The following is a 23,817-nucleotide window of genomic DNA, read 5'->3' on the forward strand; positions in this document are numbered from 1 at the left end:
CTTTACTATATTCTCGCATACAATATTATTATATACGTACACACATATACATATATACATACATACATACATACTTACTTACTTACTTACATACATACACACGAATCAGTTCACGATTTTTTCCTTACACATATTATTTTTTTATCAGGAATAGCTGAAGTATTATCACCTAATATATTATAGTATATATCTATATATTAAAATCCCTAATTCATAACATTTCGAGGTCAGAATCTGACAGAGATTCACTGATAATTTCAGGAGTAGGCTTGATGGGTGACCTCTTTATCGGCGCACGTTGTGACAACATTTCATACATTGAATCATCAAAATCATCGTCAATGTCATCATTATCACTATTGACTATAATATCGTCAAGCATCGCCCTATCTTCATCATCTAATTGGGGTTTTGGGGCGTACTTATTTGTTCGTTGAGAATCAGCATTCATCAAATTTCTTATTTTATGTCTTTTCTCATGTTGTAATTTTTCTAATGACATCTTTTCTTCTTTCTCAGAATCATTTGTACCAATTACACTACGATCCACATCTGAATTATTCATGGGACCACCGAGACGTTCCACTATATCCAAACAATCATCAACATCAAAAATATCTTTCTTACCTTGGCGTAACTGTATTTGTGACTCCATGGGCAAAGTTTTAACATAATGTTCCAAAGCTTTCTTCTTGTATAATAATTGTTTCCGGATTAATGGTCCATAATAACTATATGATAAAATGATATCCCTGTTTAAAGGCACAGCCGAATATTTATACAATTCAATATTAAAATATTCATCGCTTTGGACCTCGAAGGAATCCTTCATCCTATTTACTTTCCATTCAATTGGAAAGTTTGCACGACCATGATGATGTTGCTGAGATTCATTACTAGAGTCTTTCAATTTTAAATTATAGAAAGTTGACCGCACTTTTCTAGTAGCATACTCCAACATCTCTATCGCATTCGTACTATTATCACTCTCACTAAGTGCATCTGTTATATCACAAGCGAATTTAATATCAATTTGACCTTGATTAAACGATTCATAATTTTCCAATAGACCAAGTTTAAAATTAGCATTACTCATTATACCTGAAGTGGAAGAAAGTAAATTATTGATCATTTTATTATCGTCAGTAATGTCTTTGGATCCGTGTATAATTTTACCCACAGCATGAAAGTAGGATGTGGGTTGTTTTCTTGCAGCTAATTCTAACTCTCCTTTTGATGTAGCCCAAAATTCTAAGGCACAAATCGAAGACCTAATATCACCACAATTTTGAGAAAGTTCATTAATAAACGAGGTTCTTTGTTTCCATTTACCATTTTGCTTAATTACTGTCTTCTCCTCATTTAAAATATGATTCAATGTCTTTTTGGTAAGTGTCATACTAATTGGATTGAATTTTATGCGTTTAACTCTGGGATCATTTAAAAGCTTTCTACCAATTATGGTTTCTGCAGTGTACATATTATCTACGCTAAAAGAATTCTTATTTAGATTATCATTATCAATTTCACATTCACTCAAAGATAATACTAAAGGTGGTAGTTGATCATCATCACAATATAACCATTCTGATAAAGATTTTTGGAACATCGTTCTAGTTTCATCATGAAAAACATTAGGAAAATCTTCTACCAGAATCAATGAGAGGTTACCTGTAATTCTATACTTACAATTATTCAAAAACTCACGGAAACTACCCATCTGGTTGAGGCCATTTATCGATTGATCGCTGACATATTCCACATAATCTACATTTTCCGTGTCCTCTGGTCTTAATGTGAGAAGGTTACGACTATTGTCTCTGTATTTTGGTATTAATATATGTGATAATTCTTTAATAACTGTACTTTTAGAACAGCCACTAGGTCCTGTCAACAAAAGAATTCTAGTGTCTACAGAGTTAGAGAGCATATCATCGAGATATTCCTTCACATCATTGAGTTTTCGTTTATGTATAGCAATTTCAGATAAACTTTGGGGAGCAAACTTCTGGAACCAAGGAAGTTCTAATGTTTGTTTTTCAAAATTAATATCTAATTCAGTGGTTCTGGACTCTTGTATGGAGTTTAGGGAAACCGATCGTAGATCTTTCCGTCTCGTTTGATCACTCGTGGAAGCAATTCTGTCATCATTATCGTGAGGTCTCTTTGTATATCTGTAACGTTTCATTAAATATTGAACGCCCACAATGATGTGAGCTAAATATGTAACTGTAATATCCTTTAAATTGTTCTCTTTTTGACAAGAATATTTTCCTGAGATTCCAGTATAATTGTTTCTTTAAAGCTCGAAAAGAAAAAAATTCGATATGTAAAAACAAAAACAAAGCTCATTGCTTCATGGGGTGAAAAATTTATGAAGAAACAGAGATAAATAGAGACGATTATATAAACACGATAATTAAAAGATAGATCGCAAGATAGGCAGTTATTGTAATAATATAAAAGTACTATTTGTAATATTATCTGACACTATCCCAATAAAAGTTACCTGGGGATAAATAATTGATTGTATACTGCTTTTAAGATGAGCCTGAATAGAGGACAAGATGAAGACAAATCTTCAAAAATCAAGGAAATATATCGATACAATGAAATGTCTAATAAGGTTCTGAAGGCTGACAAGAATTTACAATCTGTGCAGTCTGATCCTCTGAGGGATGCCGAGTTATCCCATCCAAAGTCAATGAAGAATATGATATCATATAAAGATATGGGAAGTAATGTGAGACAAGATCTCAATATTAATGAAAGAGAAACCGCAGAAAGAGAAGTTAGTAAAGCTGCAATGGCAAATAATAAGGAGGATAACAAACATAGAATGGACTTATATGCTTCTAATAATACCACACTCTTAATGAATAGTAACCAAACCAATTTGGTATATCATCCTTCTTCAAAAGAGAATACCCTAATATATAGAAGTGTTTTAGAAGGTGTTATGAGTATACTAGGAGATGATATGCCCCATGATGTAATATTGGGAACGGCTGACATAATAATAACAACACTTAAGAAAGATGAAGAAAATTCCGATGGTTTGATTGATAAGAAAAGATTGAGCATAATATCTGACTTGGGTATTGAAATAAGTAAAGATCAATTTACAGAGCTATATAAATCTGTGAAATCTATAACCGACTTCCATTCAGTCAAACCCTCCAATGACACAAATAAAGTTGTTACAATATTAGCAAACAGTGACGATGAAGATAATGAGGAAGAACTGAATGTACTTGAGCAAGAGGTTAACATGGAAGAGAATGAAACATATGAGATAAACGCTATCGAAGATAAAAATCATGTATCTGTACCACAAATAGACACTGCTGATGTCTTGACAATCGCTAAAACCCATAAATCATTTTTATCAATTGCGAATATAAATGATGGGTTCTTGAATACTATATTGGGAAATTCTTCCAACTCAGTTAGCATGAAACTACTTGAAATATTATCCAATTATCAACATGACGACGAGAAAATTAAACAGAATTTAACAAAAACCTTTTCAAACGCAAACGATGCAATGATGGATGATATAATAACCAATAGATCGACCATATATTGGGGTTTGAAGTTAAATATGAGTAATGCACAAGGAATTTCAAAAATACTTCACGAAATGAGGGAGAAAGGTTTGAATAATCTTGTGCAAGAATACGAAATAAATATGCTAGAAAATGGAAAAAGAGTTCGAGATGATGCAACAGCTGAGGAAGATAGCGCACACTTGACTAATTCTAAAAAACATAAATCTACACAACGAAATGAAATAGCACTTCTAGATCTAAACACTATTAAATTTGATCAAGGTTCGGAATTGATGACAAATAGCAAGGTCAAATTACCGGAAGGTTCGTTTAAAAGAATGAAACCCGAGTACGATGAGATCCACATACCCCCACCTGCAAAAGCTGAAATAGATTATGATTTAGTTCCAATAACAGCTTTACCAAACTGGGCAAGGAAGGCCTTCCCATCAGGAGAAACCGAATCATTAAATGCTGTACAATCCAAAGTGTTTCCAGTAGCCTTTGAAAGTGATCACAATATACTTCTGTGTGCACCAACAGGTGCCGGTAAAACAAATGTGGCCATGCTAACAGTTTTAAGAACATTAACCAAATATTATAACGAGGCTACCAACACTTTTAAGGTCAACAAATTCAAAATAGTATATATCGCCCCCTTGAAGGCATTAGTACAAGAACAAGTAAGAGAATTTCGGAGAAGGCTATCTCCATATAGCATTAAGGTTTCAGAATTAACTGGTGACTCAAGATTAACTAGACAGGAGATAGAAAATACTCAGATTCTCGTGGCTACACCTGAGAAGTGGGATATTGTAACAAGAAAAGCAAGCGACAATTGGTATACAGATTCCGTAAAACTACTAATTATAGACGAAATACACTTATTGCATGACGAGAGAGGACCGGTTCTTGAATCAATCGTTGCAAGAACACTACGATCCAATGATTATGTAGATAAACCAAGAATCATCGGTCTTTCCGCAACTTTACCAAATTACACAGACGTTGCTACTTTCTTAAGAGTACCTAAAGAAGGAATTTTCTATTTCGATGCCTCCTATAGACCATGTCCATTGTCACAACAGTTTTGTGGGATTAAGGTGGAAAATTCTCTAAAGAAAATAAATGCTACCAATTTTGCATGTTATGAGAAAGTTGTTGAGTCACTTCAAGAGGGTAATCAAGTAATTATATTCGTTCATTCCAGAAAGGAAACAGGCAGAACCGGTGAATATTTAAGAAAAAAGTTTATTGAATCAGAGACCACCGAGAAACTAATCAGTAATGAAGCAGGTTCAAAAGAAATTCTAAATTCTGAATCATCAAATATTGTTAACTCTGACTTAAAGAAGTTAGTTACTTATGGTATAGGTATCCATCATGCGGGTTTATCGAGGGAAGATAGATCTACGTCCGAAGATATGTTTGCCGATGGTCTATTAAAAGTCCTAGTTTCTACTGCTACCTTAGCATGGGGTGTTAATCTACCTGCTCATACTGTAATCATAAAGGGAACTGATGTATATTCACCAGAACAAGGTAATTGGATCCGGTTATCACCTCAAGATATTTTGCAAATGTTAGGTAGAGCAGGTAGACCAAGGTATGACACTCATGGGGACGGTATTATTATCACCAACCAATCCGATATCCAATACTATCTTGCAGTATTAAATCAACAGTTGCCGATTGAATCACAGTTAATCTCGAAAGTAGTAGATAATCTGAATGCCGAAGTAGTTGCAGGTAATGTAAAATCATTGCCCGAAGCAGTGGATTGGTTAAGGTATACCTATTTTTATGTGCGAATTCTCATGTCTCCAGAGCTTTATAAGGTACCCCAGGTTGCAGGTGATGAAACATTAGAGCAGTTCAGAAGACAATTGATGCATACTGTATTCTCAATATTAGCACAGCAAAATCTTCTTATATACAACGAAGATACAGGTGCAGTAAAATCTACCGAACTGGGTAAAATTTCTTCGTACTTTTACATCAAATATGAGTCCATGCATATGTATAATCAGGAATTGTCTGAGAACATTTCTCTTATGGATATATTTAGAATTTTCACGCTATCTGATGAATTTAAGTACTTTTCAATTAGGCCAGAGGAGGTTGGAGAAATACATGACTTGTATTCCAGAGTACCGATTCCTATAAAAAGTGATATTGAGGAAGCCTCTACTAAGGTGAATGTTCTACTCCAGGCATATATTTCCAATCTAAAACTAGAAGGGTTCGCACTCCAAGCGGACATGGTTTTTATCCAGCAGAGTGCAGGAAGAATTATAAGGGCAATGTATGAGCTGTGCTTAAAAAAAGGGTGGTCAACCCCTACAAAAATATTACTAACTCTAAGTAAATGCATTAGTAGAAGAATGTGGAATACAAACTCACCTCTAAGGCAATTTAATCGTTGTCCAACCGAAGTTATTAAGAAAACGGAATCTTCAAATCTACAATGGAAAGAATATTTATCATTGAAATCACCTTCACAGGTTGGATATTCAATTAGGATCGAGAAATACGGGAAATTAATATACGACTTAGTCCAGAGGTTTCCGAAAGTTAAAATGGACTGTGTTGTGCAGCCAATAACACCAAGTTTACTCAATTTTCAAGTAGAGGTGACACCTGAATGGATTTGGGATGATAAAATTCATGGATCGGCCGAATCTTTTCTCATATTAGTTGAAGACTTAGCTGGCTCAGAAATTTTACATTCCGAAACTTTAATGATCAGACCTGATGCTATTGGCAAAGAGATAATGTTAGATTTTTGCATACAACTATCATCAACTCAACAGAAGCGAATGCCTCCAAACATATTTGTCTCAATTGTATCAGAGAAATGGTTACAATGTGAAGATCAGGTAGCAGTTCGTCTCGATAATGTTATATTGCCCAAAAAATTTCCTGCGATAACTAAACTAGAAGACATTGAGTTAATTGAGACTTCGTCATTGAACGAAACCTTCGGTCCTATTTTCGATTTTGACAAATTTAATTTGATACAATCAAATGTTTTCGAACCATTATATAACAGTAATGAAAATATATTCATTGGATGCTCAAAGGGATCCGGTAAAACAGTACTGGCTGAATTGGCAATCTTGAATCATTGGAGGCAAAATGGTGGAAGAGTGATTTACCTGACACCGTCACGAACCAAGATTCAGAGGCTAAAAAAATATTGGTCGAAGAAATTTATAGATATTGCAGATGGGAAGGTAATCAGTGAACTAACAGATAACTTGTTAGAAAATAATCGTATTCTTGGTCAAAGTCATCTTACACTGGCAACGCCAAATCAGTTTGATTTGTTGTCACGTAAATGGAGACAGAGGAAGAACGTCCAAAGGATCGATCTTATGATTTTTGATGACGTCCATGAAATGAGTAGTGGCATTAGAGGTTCAACATACGAAATATTAGTATCTAGGATGATGTTCATTGCCTTCCAATTAGAAAAGGAACAAAGAATCGTTGCATTATCATCTCCGATTGCAAATAGTAGGGATTTTTCAGAATGGATGGGAATAGAGAAAAACAATATATTCAATTTCTCTATTCTAGAAAGGAACGAACCCGTAACAATACATTTAGAGGTGGAAGAAGAATTGTCTAATGACAGTAGCCCCAGAAATATAGTGCATAAAATTTTTGACCTTTCCCTCGAGGATAATTGCATTCCAATCATTTATCTACCAAATAGGAGAACGTGCATCAATGTTGCATCTTATTTGGCCTCAACAGCAAATAGAAGAAATATTGATCTCCAAAAGATGGATGAAGAACAAATGAAGGAATATGTGGAAAAGATAAAAGATAAACAACTTGCAATTTCTCTTGGGAAAGGTGTCGGATTTATATACTCAAACATGGATAAAAGAGATCGCAATGTGACCGAAAAACTTCTAAACTCTGGTGCTCTTTCATTCTTACTGGTGACTAAAGATTGCTGTCGGGATACCCTAAAATCCAATTTGATTATCGTTTGCGGTACCGAATCATATAACATAAGAGATCATCATTCAAATAATTATACCGCAAATGAAGTTTTGGAAATGATAGGTAACACTAAAGCTAAAGAAGTTGGTAATGCTAAAGTTATCATTTATACTACCTCATCAAGAAAATATTATTACAAGAAATTTTTACAGGAACCATTACCATCTGAGAGTTTCCTATATTTTAATTTTCATGATATATTAATTAATGGCATTAGCAATTCGATTATCAAAACTAAGCAAGATTGTGTGGATTGGTTAACGTACACATATTTTTATAGAAGAATTCACGCTAATCCAACATTTTACGGAGTTAAAAATTCGACAGAATATGGGATATCTGCCTATCTAACTGAGCTAGTTGAATCTACTCTAAATGATCTATCACAACTCTCGTTAATAGACTTAAATGAATCACCATCTGATAAGGAACAAAAGGCCAATTATGAAGATAACGTCGAAGACTCAGATGAGTCAATAGCCCCATTGAATGGGTGTTTAATTAGCGCTCATAATAACGTAACTTTTGTTACTATGCATTCTTTCATCACGAACGTTACAAGAAGTGCCACATTGGGTCAATTGTTGGAGATATTGTCAACAGCTAACGAATTTGAAAATATTCCGCTTAGAATTGAAGATTATACAAAGCTTATGAAATTGCAAGGATTACTTCCAATCAAATTTAAGGGTTCTACAGAATCAGATAGTACAAGTTTTAAAGTATTTATATTACTTCAAGCTTATTTCTCAAGAATTGAATTGCCATTCGATCTGAAGTTAGATTTGAATCTTATATTAGGTGAGGTAACTCCATTAGTCAATGCTTTTGCGGATATACTTGCTGGAAATGGTTTCTTGAATGCCACCACAGTAATGGATATATCACAAATGTTGTCACAGGCTGTATGGGATGTAGATAACCCATTAAGACAAATCCCATACTTCAGTGAAAGTATTTTAGAAAAGTGTAAGGATAAAAATGTTGAAACCGTGTACGACATAATGGCTCTAGAGGATGAAGAACGTGATGACATTTTAACAATGGACATGGACAAGGTGATGATGGTCGCTGATTTTATTAATAAGTATCCAAATATTGAAATGAAATATTCAATGGACAACATTCAAAACATCGTCGCAAACGAATTAAATAAACTAACAGTAACAATTATGAGAGATGATGAACCTGAATCGCTATCTGTAGTCTCTGAAAATTTTCCTGTCGAGAAAAAAGAAGGTTGGTGGATTGTAGTAGGCGATGTATCAAAAAGGGAACTTTATGCAATGAAGAAGGTATCTTTAAAGGAGGAACATAACGAATATCAGATCGAATTCATATTACCAAATCCAGGTGATCGTTCTATCACATTATGGTGCATTTGCGATTCATACATGGATACCGATAAAGAAGTCACATTCAATGTTACAGTTAAATAGTATTACTGATATATATATAACCATGTCTAATTTGTGCAAAATTATTTAATTTTGAGAATAGTAATTAATGCTTGGATATGATAATAATAATAATAATAATAAAAAGCGTAAATAGGAGTTCAATGCATATCAATGTCGCCATCTCCATCTATAGCTTCTGCGACATCGATCTCTGTAATACCGTCCTGTCTCTTCTTATTTTTCTTCTTCTCTTGGTATTTTGTTAGATCATCTAAACTCCAAACAGAAATACCTTCTTGATCCTTTATGTCTGTTGGTTGAGCCATGGTTCTCAAGAATTGCTTAGCATTCGAAATTGCCATATCTGTAGACAGGTTCAAATCCGCATCAGATAAACCTTGAGAAATCCATTTTGGTAATTGATTTCTCTTTCTCGAAAACCTACGATCAGCTAAGACCATAACCCCATAGTCGTCTTTACCTCTTAAAACTCTCCCTAGACATTGGGCAGCGTGTCTCATTGCGTCAAAAGACAAAAAGTCATTCTCTCTGATTTGATAATTTTCTCTTAGAAACTCTAAACGAGCTTTCAAAATACGTGATTCTGTATATTGGAAAGGAATACCAATCATCAGCACAGTTCTCCCGTATTGGTGATCAAAATCAATACCTTCAGAAACCTTCCCTCTAGCCACAGATAGTAATATCGCGCCTCGACCATTTGAGCAAGCTTTTCTATAGGTTTCTAAGGCTAATGAAGTCTCCTGAGCATCAGGTGTTTCCACTAAAATTAATTTGTGTTTCCACACTTCGTCAAGGATACCCATCGTTTGCCACATAGATACGATACTTTCCATATATAAATATGATGGAAAGAAAACAACCATACCATCAGGAGTAACCTTAGCAAATTCAACAAGCATAGAACCATAATTACGTACAATACTGGGATCATTTCTAATCTCAAAACGTGATGATATAGCAACTTGATCAGAACCTTTAGTAATAATCATTGGTAGGAATGATTTCTTTGCTAATGTCATTGCATATGACTTTTGTAAAACAGTTTCAAAATTTAACATTCTTGGATACATGTCCAAAGGTGATATAGTACCCGACGTAATAATTACAGAAGAAAATCTCTCGAATACTGGTTTGATAGCGATAGAGGCGTCCAGGCATGAAAATCTCATGATTGGATTAGGAACTGCTGCATTCTCAATTTCATATGGTTCAATTATTAATAAAAACCCATCCTCGTAGGTAGATATTAGAGTTGCAAATGTTGCAATATCCTTCAATGCCGTAAAATCTTCTACCTCTGTGACTTCTAAAGTTCGTACAAGCAAAGATAATCTTTCGGCACAAAACCTTAAAGGTTTCCTATCGATAAAAGTCAATTGTTTCAGATGTTGTAAAAATGATTTAGGTGTTTCTGAAATTACATGAAGAACCTTCATTCTTGTCTTCAAATATTCAATTAATCTTTTTAAGAAGGATACAAAATGCTCTGCTCTCCTAATATTACCTGGAACGGCCTCTGTTAATAAATCTTCGGAAAGGACAGGTGATTCAACAAACGTTTCTTCCTCGGGTCTTATAATGTCACTGCTATGCAACCCTTGAACCAATTTATCATACTCATCCTGCAATTTCTGTGAATCTACTTTCCTAACTTCATCGATACGATCTTCAAGGGCATTTGCACCTTTTGTAGCACGTCTAAGAACATCATTTGTCAAATCTAATGACAAGGATTCAATACAGACATTATCAATATTATGGGCCTCATCAAATATAACTATACTATCCTTGGAAACTTCATTGGAAACTCTCTCTGCGATCTTTGGATCTAATAAATAATGGTACGAATATATGATAATATTACATAACGAAATCATACGACGCACCGTAAAATAAGGACATATCGTCTTCTCTTCACAATAATTAATCAACTTTTCAAAGGAAAATACACCGTTTGGTAAGTATTCACTGACTTCCATTTTATATAAATTTTCATGATAATCACATAACTCGACATCAGCATCTGGATCAGCCTCTAATTTACGTTTATTGACACCATTTGTTAATCTTCTACATTTTTCATCAACTACGCTACCTTTTCTTTCCTTAGATACTACAGGGTGTAAACACAAGTTTTTTCTGGATGTTAACCCCAGACCTCTAAATTCTTCACGGTATCCCAATTCTCGAGCTCTATAATCCATCAAGTTTTCTAATTCGACTAAAGTCTTCTCAATTTCAGACATAGTACGTGAACAATAAATAATTTTTCTATGTTCCGGATAATGCATCTGGTAAGCGACAGCTAAGGATAATAAAGAAACAGTCTTACCTGTTCCTGAAGGCATTTCCAATATACTATTACCACCGGCATCTAATGTACGCTTGATATCACACATATAGTGATATTGTTCAGGGTATATCTTTGGATATGGAAACAGAATAGGTAAGTCGTCAATATAAAACTTCATGCTTAGTAATTAAATATCTGGTTTGGGCTTCGAGAAATAATACAGCCCTTGTCTCAGCAAAATATACGTTTTCAAACGATGTTCAATGGTAAATAACGAAAGCCTTTTCTAATACTATTATTTAGATAGATATATTTGTGTAATAATAATTGAACTTATGTACATGTTTAAGAATATATAATTCCGTCTACTATTTTAAAGGTCAAATGAAAGGATATATCCTCTGATCTCACTATGAAATTTTCAATGTTTTTTCCTTCAAATTGAAAATTGAAAATTCCCAGTCACGTGTAAACTTTTACCTCTCTTCGAGTGCTTGCAATACCTGAGGGAAGATAATGTCTGATGTTTCACCATGGACCGTAATCAGTATACCTTTGTCCTTGTAGAACTGTTTCAAAGGTTTCACCATCGTATAATAATCCTTCAATCGTTTAATGATTGTCTCTTCGTTATCATCGGAACGTTTTACCAGAGGCTCTCCAGTAACGTCATCAAAACCCGAAACCTTAGGTGGGTTGTATGATGAATTATAGATCCTCCCACTAGGAACATGGACATATCTAGTTTCTATTCTCCCAAGGATTGCAGATTCGGGGACATCTAATTCAATCACTTTTGTCAAATTCTGGTCTCTAGGTGTCAAGATACCATTCAGCGCAGTCGCCTGGTGTAACGTTCTTGGAAACCCATCTAACAACCATGGTTTCATAATTGTCGTTGATGTGGTACCTTGCGACAAAACGCCTATATGATTTGCCACTAATGAAATTATTAGGTCGTCTGGTATTAGCTTCCCTTGAGCGATATATTCTGAAGCAATCTGTCCTAGGTTTGTCTTTGCTTGAATCTCTTGACGTAATAAATCACCAGATGCAATGGATTGTAAATTTGGTACAACATTTTTCAATTTCTTCGTTATTGTACCTTTTCCTGAGCCAGGTGCCCCTAACAGTAACAATCTGAAAGAGTTCATGTTACTTTTTATTCGGATGAAGATAGTATATATATATATGTATACCTATTTACTTTGAAATAAAAACAGTCACTATTCAAATGGGATATCACTTTCTTAGCTCATCTATAATGTAGTTGCTGTATTTGTATATGCTATTATTTTTACCATGTCTTATATGTATCTGTAACTAAAACTATGATTGTTTTGTTTCGCTAACTAGTCAGTTATCCTTTTTTTGTCCGATGCTTACTGTGCAAACTGTAAGAACAATAAACATAATGCAATAGGGATCCTCGAGAAAACAGATCTACGAAGGACCAAAGCATTTAACCCTTATAAAGAACGGAGTGACGATGATATTACTTATCTAGATACCTTACTTTAAAGTATTGACCGTTGATATATTAGTAGTTGTATGTTATTTAGTATTAGTTCATGCATATATATATATATATATATCCTTAATAATATAAATATTATTATATCCCCTGTAAAAGAAAATCTGTACGAAAGAATAGCGCAACTGCTCTTTATTTATAGTCATCTATCAGCCAGTGACAATGAACGAGATTGTAGTTGTAATTGAAATAAAAATTAAAGAGAAATAACACATTTTTGCACACCCTTAATGTATAATAAAATAAAATTACGATTCTGGAGCGTTTGGGATACAAGGTATCTTTTTGTTCAGATGTTGTAAAACATGATCACGTCTTTTAAATCTTTTCCCACATTTTGGACATGAATAAGGTTTCTCTCCAGAATGTACCGATTTCTTGTGCCTTGTTAAATGATGTCCTGAAGAAAATTGACGTTTACATTCCTGACAAACATAAACTTTCCCAAACTTTGATACAACAACTTCTTCTGATGTAAATTTACTTGGTTGATTATGCATGACTGTTGTCCCTTGTAATGAATGTTGTTTTTCTTCATTAATATTATCTCCATATTCGCCGTTATTATTGTTATTATTACTATTGTTATTAGCAATACTTATCATATTATCGATGTTGTTATTGTTATTCTGTATTGCTGTATTTGTTGCTGTTGCCGTCATTGTTGATGTATCCTTTACTAATAATGCATTTGATATTGGGATGGCAGTGGCCAAACCAGATGATGGGGATGATAATATCCTCTTACCTAATTTTTGTTTCTTTGTTAAAGGCATTCCATTATCCATTGGGATCCTGCCACTTGGATTTTCGATTTGATTTAATGATGAATATTTAATGTTGTTCTGATTGTTGTTGTTGTTATTATTAATATTATTACTGCCATTTATATTATTACCATTTGGTAATATTTGATTAGAATTCGTGTTTTCAATAGAGGTTAATGCAATGGGACTTCTGGATGATTCTCTTGATATATTTAATGTTACAATATTCGAAGATTTTGGACGTTTAATGAATGGTGCGGAAGTTGGTGATGATATATTATAATTTGATGGGTATGACTGTAATAAGGGACTACTTGTATTCATATTATTTGGAGAAAAATTAGTATTATTCAATAATCTATTATTATTAGATAATGGTACAGTTTCATAAGCTAACTGATGAGTATTATTATTAGCAGAAGGGGAAAATAATGGTCTTAAAGAACTGGTATAGTTATTTGATGAAGTCATTAATCCACCTATGTTACCATTATTACCATTATTAAAATGATCAATTGGTGAATTCAACATTGGTTTTCTTAATCTCGGTGAAGAATTCCCACTATTTGCCATTGATGTTAAACTTAGCGCCAATAAGTTATCGTCACTATAGTCAAAGAGAGCAGATGATGGGGTAGTAAATGATCTCACAGCCAGTGGTGCCAATGGAACACTCCCTGAAGGTTGATTTTTTTGGTTGGTTAACTGTTGTTGTTGTTGTTGCTGTTGGTGAAATTGTCTTTGTTGTTGATTCGAATTCATTTGGTTGTTACCCATTGTCAAAGGTTGTGGTGAAACCAATCTTCTTTTCAGTGTTTGGTCATCCAAGGTAGGCTCAATAATATTCGATAAATCCATCATTCTTGATAAGAATGGTGAGGATACTCTACTCAATGAAGTATTAAGTTGATTCATAGATTGATTTAAACTTGGACTAGTCGATCTTAAGGACATATTTGGGAATAAAGGAGCCATTGAATTTTCTTTTATTAATCCATTAGTAGTTGATTTCATATTATTATGATTGTTGTTATTACTATTGCCGTTGTTGTTATTATTAGTATTAGTATTGGATGAATCATTGTGTAATTTCAATTTATTTGTTGATGAAGATGAAGATAACGAAGTAGTAATATTTTGTAATTCTTGTGAACTATGATTTAATAATTCATTAAATTTTCTATTTTTATTATTTTCCCAATTTTCTTTTAATTTTTTAACATCAATTCTAACTGAATCATTTACACAATTACAAGATTGTGCACGTTCACCAATATCTAACCAATCATCAGTTGCAAAATTTACAGATTCAGCTAAATTAAATCCATAATTAAAACCTGCATGATAACCATAAGGGAAAGTAATAATAAATTCATTTTGATAATGAGTAATTTTATTCACAGGTATTCCATTATTTCTTAAAGTCTTTGGCGATATAAGAACTTGTTTATGTCTCAAAAATTCAGGACAAGATTTAAATTCTTGTGGAAATTGTTCTTTAACATATGATAAAAATTGTTTTTCATGAGATTGTGGAATTGAATACCATTGCTTTGGTGCACCAAAATGAATATAATTAATTGAATATAAATCTTTATCTTCTAAATGCCATGAAAAACTTGATTTCCATAAACCTGCATATAAATAAGATTCATTAACACCTGGAATTTTTTCATCTAAATAATCTAAAAAATTTGGTAAACTTGCAACATTCCAAATTTTTAAATCTTTTGAAAATAAACTTCCTGGAGTATCTGCGCCATATAAAGGAGCTGTAAAATTAAGTGTCTTCCAATAATAATTTTCTAAAAAAATTAATCTTTCTTTATCAGTATATTGAAATAAATTTGAATTTGAATTAATTAAGGATGATAAATCATCAAAATTTGATAATTTTATATCATTATCAATAATGGTATTATTGTTATTATTTGATGATGATGTTGGTAAAGCATAATTTAATGATAAATTTTTCCATTGTAATAAATTAAAATTTTTATTTTTTTCAATATTTTGTACAACATAAATACCTTTTTCACCAGAAATTTGTTGTTCAGTTGGATGAAAAATTTTAATTTTTTCTAAATCATCTTTTGATGGTGGTAAATTTTGTAAATTTAACCATTCTTGTGGTGGAATAATTTTAACTATACCACTTTGCATTCCATAACTATTAATTGATTTAATAAACTGATAAAAATCTTTAAATTGTTCGAAAGTTGGTGTAAAAATAGGTATACCACCATCTGAAAAATGATCAGGTGTAACAAACCCATTCATCGTTAATATATATATATTTTTTTTCCTGTATATCTTTCAACAATATTTCAAAATTTGATGTATATCTATCTCACTTTGTTAAGTTTCAATATAAGTATCCCTTTTATAAAATATCTTGAATTAGATTGAGAAAATATAATATATCTTTATATTACCAATAATTAAAAAAATATCCCTTTTTTTTTCCTTGCTTCTTTCAGTGTATTATTATAGTGCGAAAATGGGAAAAAATATGTATATATAAAATACAATGATTGCTTCACCAGATGATAAAAACTTGCAAAACAAAAAAAACCAGAAAGAAGAAATGTTCTTTAGTTATTGAACTGGGGAGAGGTAACAATAGTAAATTATAACTTAACGTGAAAAAAAAATATATTTATGTAATGTGTACCTTGTATTATTTCTTACTAATATTTTTATCTTATTATATTAATAACAAGGGGTACAAAAACACAACGCCACAAAAAAAAATTTAAAGATCACAAATATGATAAAATAATTCTTAAATCGAAGATAGATTTTCCTTTAATAACAATGTAATATCTTAATTAAATATGATAGTTCAAAATAAAGGAAAAAGGGAAAAAGAATTTTTGCGATGACCCTTTTTGTTAATTTTCTTAATCAGTGTTATCCTATATATATATATATATATACGTGATTAGGTAAACCGATACTTGATCTTAAATAAAATCTCTCTTTTGTTTGTTTGTCAGTTTTTACTTTTTGCTGGGGAGGGGTAAAAAGATCTTATTAACTAATCAAAAGTGGGGTATCTGTACTTTGATTTACTTTATATATAAAAAAGTTATTAAATTGATAGATGATAGATAGATTCGTTTGAATTTTTTTTTTTAGTTCTATATTCATTTAGCATTACACAAGAACAAGTCCATTTAAAACTAATTAAATTAATTTTTTTTTCTTTGTCTTTCCTTTCTTAGTAGCTTAGTTAAGATGTTAATACCTCTTTAATCTTATGCAAAGTTTGGTTTGTACATGATATTTTCTTTAGTAATTACAGCTATTCTGCCGTTTAACAAAACATGTTTTTGCAGTCTTTTACAGGGTTTGGACAGGTTCATCACCATTAATTCATCAATCTCTTCGCATGATGAATTAAGTGGAAAAACTGAAAAGAAAAAAATTTCATTTTTGCGATGAGCTCTTTTTTCTGCTTTGTCGCTTCACTTTAGGATGTGGTGGGTGTGCTCCGGTTTACTGGGAGCAAAGGCCCTCCTTGTGATCTTCTCCCTGTGGAGTTTTGCTGGCTGAACTTCTCTGGCTGACTGGGAAAATAGGGGGCGAGGGAGCGAGCGAGGGGGCGTCTGTTCCCCTTTTCTTTTTTTCCTGGTGCTGAGTACCGCTGCCTCCCTTAGTTTTGGAGAGAGAAGCAATCGTACGGCCCAGTATCGTGTTGCACGGCAGCGTTTGGTAATCAATGTCTGCTGCTTCTGCTTCTGCTTCTTCGTTAAGAGGGCTTTCTGTTTTGCTTTTGGGGCTTCGGGGACCGGTACGGTTTTACCGTAGTCTACACCAAGTCTACACCAAGTCTCCCCTCCCCGCATTTTTCCTGACACCCTACCCTTGGCTGCTGCGCGATGTTCTTCCTGTGACATGCTGGAGCCACTTAGGGTTCTTGTTCTCCAATATTTTTTTACTAACAAAAAAGGCAGCTTCCTAAAGCAAAAAATAACACAACAACGTATGTTAAAAAAAGGACTACTGCTGGATTTCTCTCTTTTTCTCTTGAAATTATCCCATTTTTTCTCATTTGACGGGCCTCCCTTTTTTAAGTTCTGATGGCCGACTGGCACTGATAGAGTCGCAGAGATGGGTTTTAAGTAACCCTCTATTTCTTCTTTTTTTTTCCTTTTATTCGTGGAGTGTACAGTGAATGTCCGCAGCAGTGAGAGAACCCTTTTTTGTTTCTTTTTTTTTGTGGTTGTGTGTTCCTTGGATAGAATTGCTTTTTTTTTCTTGTCCTTGTTTTAGGGTTTGTATGACAGACCCTAGGGTTTATAATTAGGTCATTCCATCTGAAATATTTTCGTTTTATTTTTTTGCTTTTGCTTTGCTCATCATCTTTTTTTCATACATCATCCAGGTATCGTACGTACGCAGTAGCAAATAGTAATATTGGAATAGAACTAACTAGTAATATATATTGCTAGTTGTAATTACCATTATAGTATAGTTGTGTACCATTGTCATTTAATTTAAAGAAAAGCAGTTCAAATACGTTACTATTGAAGTGTATGACTTTACACTTAATTAATCCTCGTATCCTATCGCAATCACATAAACTGATGGTAATGATGTCATCTTCAGCTTCATCTTCCTTAAGAAATAATGTCTTGGTTCCAAAAATACAATTGACTGAAAAGGAATCTCAAATTTGTAAAGTCTTAAAAGATTTCACTAAAGAATATAATTCTCATAGTCATATTAAAGATAAAAATAATAATGGTGACCCTTTGACTTTAAGAATCACTGGTGGGTGGGTTCGTGATAAATTATTAGGTCAAGGATCGCATGATCTTGATATCGCTGTTAATAATATGACAGGTGAACAATTCGCAATGAGTTTAAATGATTACCTGGTTTTACATTATTCTAAATATGGTATTACACCACATTCAATTCATCGTATTGAAAAAAATCCAGAAAAATCAAAACATTTAGAAACGGCAACAACAAGATTATTCGACACAGAAATCGATTTTGTCAATTTAAGATCCGAAGAATATTCAACTATATCAAGAATCCCAACAATTGCATTTGGGACTCCGAAACAAGATGCTTTACGTAGAGACGCTACTTTAAATGCTTTGTTTTATAATGTACAAAATGAAACAATCGAGGATTTAACTGGGAAAGGTATTCAAGATTTAAAAGCAGGTTTATTAAGAACTCCATTACCAGCAAGACAAACCTTTTTGGATGATCCATTAAGAGTACTAAGATTGATTAGATTTGCAGCTAGATTTGATTTTAAAATTGTTCCTGATGTCTTGCAAGAAATGGGCGATCCTGAAATTAATATCGCTTTCGATAGTAAAATATCAAAGGAAAGAATAGGTAATGAAATGGAAAAAATTTTAAAGGGGCCAAATCCAAATATTGCATTACATCTAATTCAGAAATGTCATTTGGAAAATGTTGTATTCTTTTGGCATCATGATATTACTCTTGTAGAATTAAATCAAAAACAATTAGGTTCTCAATATGTGAATGAAATTGATCAAATTTATTCGAAGGGAATCTTAAATAAACATTTATTAAATTTTTGGAATCAAAGGTTAAATTTTTTGAAAGAAAATACTTATTTACAAGAAAAAGTTAATGAAGATCCCATTTTCAAACAAAATTATATTCTGGCCGTTGCATTGTTACCATTCTCTCAACGTAGAATCATTGCATTCCATAAGAAAAAATTGAATAACACGATGTCTGTAGTGGAATCAATCGTTAGAGAAGGTTTAAAACTTAATAAAATGGATGGGATTATTGTTGGGAAATGTGTAGATTCCATCTCCAAATATCATCAATTTGTGACCCAATTTATCGCTGACCCTTCAAGTGTTCAGAGATCTGATCTTGGTTTATTTATTAGATCATTCGAATCTCGCTATCTTTTGGCTCATTATGTGTCTTTAATGAATGAATACCTTAAGGAAACAAATCCACAAAGACAAATTCAACTTATAGCACATTATAACGATTTCTATCAATACGTTAAAGATCAAGATTTATTAGAGTGTCATAATTTGAGACCTATGATAGATGGTAAAAAATTATTAAAGTTATTAAATGTAAAATCCGGTCCATGGATGGGATTGGTTAATAATGATATTATTGTATGGCAGTTGGATCATCCACAAGGCACCGAGGAGCAACTATTAGATTTCGTTAAAGAAATTTTACCAAAATATATTAAATAGAGTAACCTATTTATTATCTCTCCAACCTATCATTGAAAATCAAGAAAAAAAGTACATACATGCATAAATTCATCAATATTAATATATAGTAATAATATGTAGAATACTAAAAATAATAATAATAATAGCATATATACCTAATTATCCAAAAAGAACGCAGCAGCCATCTCATTATTTCCATCGCCTACTGCTTGTCCATTATGGAATTCATTCATGTTATGGTCATAAACATCGGGAACAGTAAATGTATTTGAATTGAATTGCGCCATTTCATCTGTCATTCCGCTATTGTGTATCATATTAGTTCCTACAATAGGATTTCCACTCATCATTGTATTCATACTATTTCCATGTTCATTCGTGTGATGGTTGAAGGTATTATTACCACCATTTGGCGGTACTATTGTCGATGGAGAAGATGAAGATGCTGGGCCAGCAACCGATGTTAAAGTAGGACTATGTGTCGACATTGCCGTGTTTATATTCGATGTGTGAACATTATTTCCTGATCTTATAAGCTCACTCAACATTCCGGTTGGATTCTCAAAATCAAACTCCATATACATATGTTGTATCAGTTGATCATCGGCCATATTAGTGACGTCGGAGGCATTTTGGGGGATCATAATCGATTGGTTTGATGATATTGGAACTTTCCCACCACCAAAATGATTTAAGTTTATATCATTCGATCCCATCCCGGTATTCACAAGTGTAAATGGTTCGCCATCTTGGGTTTGATATACCATATTTGGTGCGTTTGTTGGCATGTTTAATGTATGTGATGTCGTGGTAGACAAAGAATTTGTCATTATAGACTCTAGAGCGCTACTACTACCTGTACTAGCATCGTTAGGCATATACGGTATATTTTCATGTTCGTTATTATTGTTATTCGAATTAGTTGATTTTATATTTTTTGTTTGTTTAATAATATTATTACTTGGAGTTCCTTGCATTGGAGTTGTATTGGATGTCATTGTATCTATGGCTGGAATGCTTTCCAGAGGTGTTTGGATATCAGATAATTCTATCATTGCATTATTGTGACTGTTATCTATAGAACCATTTCCATCGAAATATGTAGATCCATTTGTATTCATATATACATTTTGATTCATATTGGCACCACCCTGCGTATGAATGAGACCCGATGCACTTATATCACCAACACTTGGAGTGGATGATGTTGAATTTGAAGAAGGAATGGCAAGGTTTGATGTAAAATAAGGTGGTGTCACAAATGGAACGTTAGTAGATGGTGTCACCACAGTATTGTTGATCATCTGTTGCTGTTGTCTATATATTTCAGATATTGATTCTTGTTTTTTTCTATGACCTAATCTGTTGTTATTGTTACTACCAGAACTACCGTTGTTACTAATAGGTACCTTTTGAGTATACTGTTGAGAATCTAAATAACTGTTCTCTGGTCCATCTCGAACGCTGGAAAGCGAGGATATATCTCTAGAGAGACGGTAAGTGGAGGATCCTCTGGTGGAGGATCTTTGTCTTGCTGGAGATACTGTTCTTATTGGAGAATAAATGTTGTTCATCGATGATAAACCCGTGTTTATATCCTTGTTACCAGCATTGGATATAGAATCCATGGTGCTAGCTCTCTTCTTCTGGGTAAACATTTTACTAAACGCGATAGAGGCATCATTATCCTCATGTTTAACGTTTGGAGAGTACTGAGAGGGACTTATACCAAGCCCCACCAAATTTGAATTTGGAGAAACGTTGCTTCCATCACTATTTGAATTCATTGGTAAATGTGAGGATGAAGCAGAAGAATAAATTTTGTTCAATTGATGGCTATCAACCATGTTGTTATTAATGTTTGATGGATCCAAACTTGTCGTAGAGCGATTATTATTCAACATCATTTTATTTTGAAAATTAAAATCTACCATCTTTTGTTGTTCTGTCATTGCCATTTCCATTGCTTTACCAGCATCCATACTTGTATTGAAGACAGGCATCGAGGCAACATTGGTATTCATTTGAGGATCATGCAAATATGATGATGATAAATTTGAATAAGTATTTTTCTTTTTCCTTGGAGCTTTTTTATTATTCTTATTATTATCATTATTTGATTTTGGTACGATTTCATTCATCATATCATCAAAGGATACATCATCTATCATAGATTGATGATTTATTGTAGAGTCAGTTGAACGCAATTTCCCATATTTGAGTAGTGAACCATAAGACTTTTTCTTCCCTATCGAAGTCGATGACGAAGAGACAGCTGAAGATGTACTTGTATTTGCATTACTTGGCATGACCATTTCTTCTTTTGTGGGTAAAGTTGGAGTTGAAATGGATCTATTCAATGGAGTCGGTTTTGATATAGATTTCCTTGTCGATGTTGTTATTGTCTTTGCGCCTTCAATCGAAGAATGTTTACCATTATTGTTACTATTATTATTGTTATTCTGAGTTAATCCAATAGTATTATTTGTGAATTTATTCTTTGATGAACCAAATATCTTTAGCATTCTCTTCCTAGCAGATTTTTGTTTTGAATTAGGTTTTGATTGAGGTAACGAGGGAATCAAATTTGATTCGAACAGTTCTTGGGATATTTCATGAGCTGGCGGTACATTTCTAACCGTTATTTCTTCATTTTTTTCATGAAGCATATTATTATGAGAACCATTGATATTGGATGTGTCTATTTGAATTATCGAATCATTCATCTTATCTAGATCATCCTGCACTGTATAATTCACGAACACTACGCCATGTTTCCCCTTTTTCTTAGCTCTAACTTGTTTTTTATAATTTTCATCCATCATCATTTTCTTTGGACTTGTCAAATTTTTAAAATTGGGGGATTTCACGAATTTACCACTTGTATTGGACATATGAGACAGATCAGGTGTCGACATTCCAGACACATTCTTTAACTGAGAAGCTGAGGAGGGAGTCTGTCCTTGATGATCCAATGTATTGGTGGTAGTTTCCGTACCATTATTCGTTGCAGTATCCACTGGAGTACAGGAAGTGTTTCTCTTATAATAATGTGGGATTTTCCATTTACTTAATGAATCATTGGGACTCTTTGTAACTATTGAACCAGCAGCAGTCATATTCATGTTTGAAAACGATGGAGTCTTAACGTGTTTCGGCATGACCTATATAGATAGAAAATGGACCTAACTTCTATCAATGTATGTGTATGTGTATATATATTATCCAGTAAGCGAATGTAAGACGATCAAATTGAATCAGAGACAAGTCGTCTGTATATTGATCTTAACGTTGAGATAATTCCACTCGAATAAAAGAAATAAAAAAAGAGACAGATAATATCTGGGGTAATATAGTAGTAAAAATAAAAAATGATATTATATGTGTCAACCAACCGAGTAAAATAACTAAATTAACAAAAAAGTTTAGACGGACCCTTTTCTTGTGATTATAAACTATCTTGTGGAAATAGAGTTCTAATATATAAAAATTTCTAGTTTATCTCTTTGTATGTATCTGATTCCTGTCAAATTAAAATAGGTAAATTACAATAAATAAATTGATCGGGGGTCTTCCAGGGTATACTTATAATTGAAGAATATAGCAGTATAACACGCATATATTCTAATATTATCACACAATCGAGTACTAACTTATGATAATATATACAAAGATAACTATATAAATAGATAAAATGATACTATTTACTAAGAAAAATAAAATAAAATAAAATAAAAAAACCTATTAAAACTAGATTATATTGAATTGTGTAGTAGCACCACTTCCTCTATTATTAAATGCGGTCCACTCTGTCTATTATTATCGTTATTATTATCTCTAATTCAGTTGACCACCAAACCACACAGCGAAATGGATGAAACGCGCATATTGTAATTACTTTCACTCCTTTTCAGTATTGGTGGGTGGGTGGGCGGTGGCAGCCACTGCTGCTGCGTTAGGTTGGCAGCCAAGTCGTTTCAATTGTGTGAAGAAAGTATTTTCTCTCGCCCAGGCGGCGGTGG

At 33.0% G+C, this 23,817-nt stretch overlaps 7 protein-coding genes across 7 annotated transcripts; 2 read left to right on the top strand and 5 right to left on the bottom strand.

Moving 5' to 3' along the window:
• Positions 1-211: 211 nt before the first annotated feature.
• On the bottom strand, positions 212-2,188 carry RAD24 (Rad24p; the record flags this gene model as incomplete). Its single annotated transcript, XM_041551408.1, has 1 exon — positions 212-2,188. The coding sequence occupies one exon, from the start codon at positions 2,186-2,188 to the stop codon at positions 212-214; it is 1,977 nt and encodes a 658-aa protein (XP_041407342.1).
• Positions 2,189-2,545: 357 nt separating this feature from the next.
• On the top strand, positions 2,546-9,007 carry BRR2 (ATP-dependent RNA helicase BRR2; the record flags this gene model as incomplete). The annotated part of the gene is made up of 1 exon (XM_041551409.1): positions 2,546-9,007. The coding sequence occupies one exon, from the start codon at positions 2,546-2,548 to the stop codon at positions 9,005-9,007; it is 6,462 nt and encodes a 2,153-aa protein (XP_041407343.1).
• Positions 9,008-9,126: 119 nt separating this feature from the next.
• Positions 9,127-11,463, bottom strand: RAD3 (TFIIH/NER complex ATP-dependent 5'-3' DNA helicase subunit RAD3; the record flags this gene model as incomplete). The annotated part of the gene is made up of 1 exon (XM_041551410.1): positions 9,127-11,463. One exon carries the CDS (start codon positions 11,461-11,463, stop codon positions 9,127-9,129), a length of 2,337 nt encoding a protein of 778 aa, XP_041407344.1.
• A 298-nt stretch (positions 11,464-11,761) lies between these two features.
• Positions 11,762-12,439, bottom strand: ADK2 (adenylate kinase ADK2; the record flags this gene model as incomplete). Its single annotated transcript, XM_041551411.1, has 1 exon — positions 11,762-12,439. One exon carries the CDS (start codon positions 12,437-12,439, stop codon positions 11,762-11,764), a length of 678 nt encoding a protein of 225 aa, XP_041407345.1.
• Positions 12,440-13,067: 628 nt separating this feature from the next.
• Positions 13,068-15,866, bottom strand: RPH1 (Rph1p; the record flags this gene model as incomplete). Its single annotated transcript, XM_041551412.1, has 1 exon — positions 13,068-15,866. One exon carries the CDS (start codon positions 15,864-15,866, stop codon positions 13,068-13,070), a length of 2,799 nt encoding a protein of 932 aa, XP_041407346.1.
• A 2,261-nt stretch (positions 15,867-18,127) lies between these two features.
• CCA1 (tRNA adenylyltransferase) lies at positions 18,128-19,813 on the top strand (the record flags this gene model as incomplete). The annotated part of the gene is made up of 1 exon (XM_041551413.1): positions 18,128-19,813. One exon carries the CDS (start codon positions 18,128-18,130, stop codon positions 19,811-19,813), a length of 1,686 nt encoding a protein of 561 aa, XP_041407347.1.
• Positions 19,814-19,950: 137 nt separating this feature from the next.
• On the bottom strand, positions 19,951-22,956 carry BCK2 (Bck2p; the record flags this gene model as incomplete). Its single annotated transcript, XM_041551414.1, has 1 exon — positions 19,951-22,956. The coding sequence occupies one exon, from the start codon at positions 22,954-22,956 to the stop codon at positions 19,951-19,953; it is 3,006 nt and encodes a 1,001-aa protein (XP_041407348.1).
• Positions 22,957-23,817: the final 861 nt, after the last annotated feature.

Source organism: Maudiozyma barnettii, assembly GCF_903064755.1.
Source record: "Maudiozyma barnettii strain CLIB 1767 genome assembly, contig: KABA2_06, whole genome shotgun sequence".
Classification (NCBI taxonomy): Eukaryota; Fungi; Ascomycota; class Saccharomycetes; order Saccharomycetales; family Saccharomycetaceae; genus Maudiozyma; species Maudiozyma barnettii.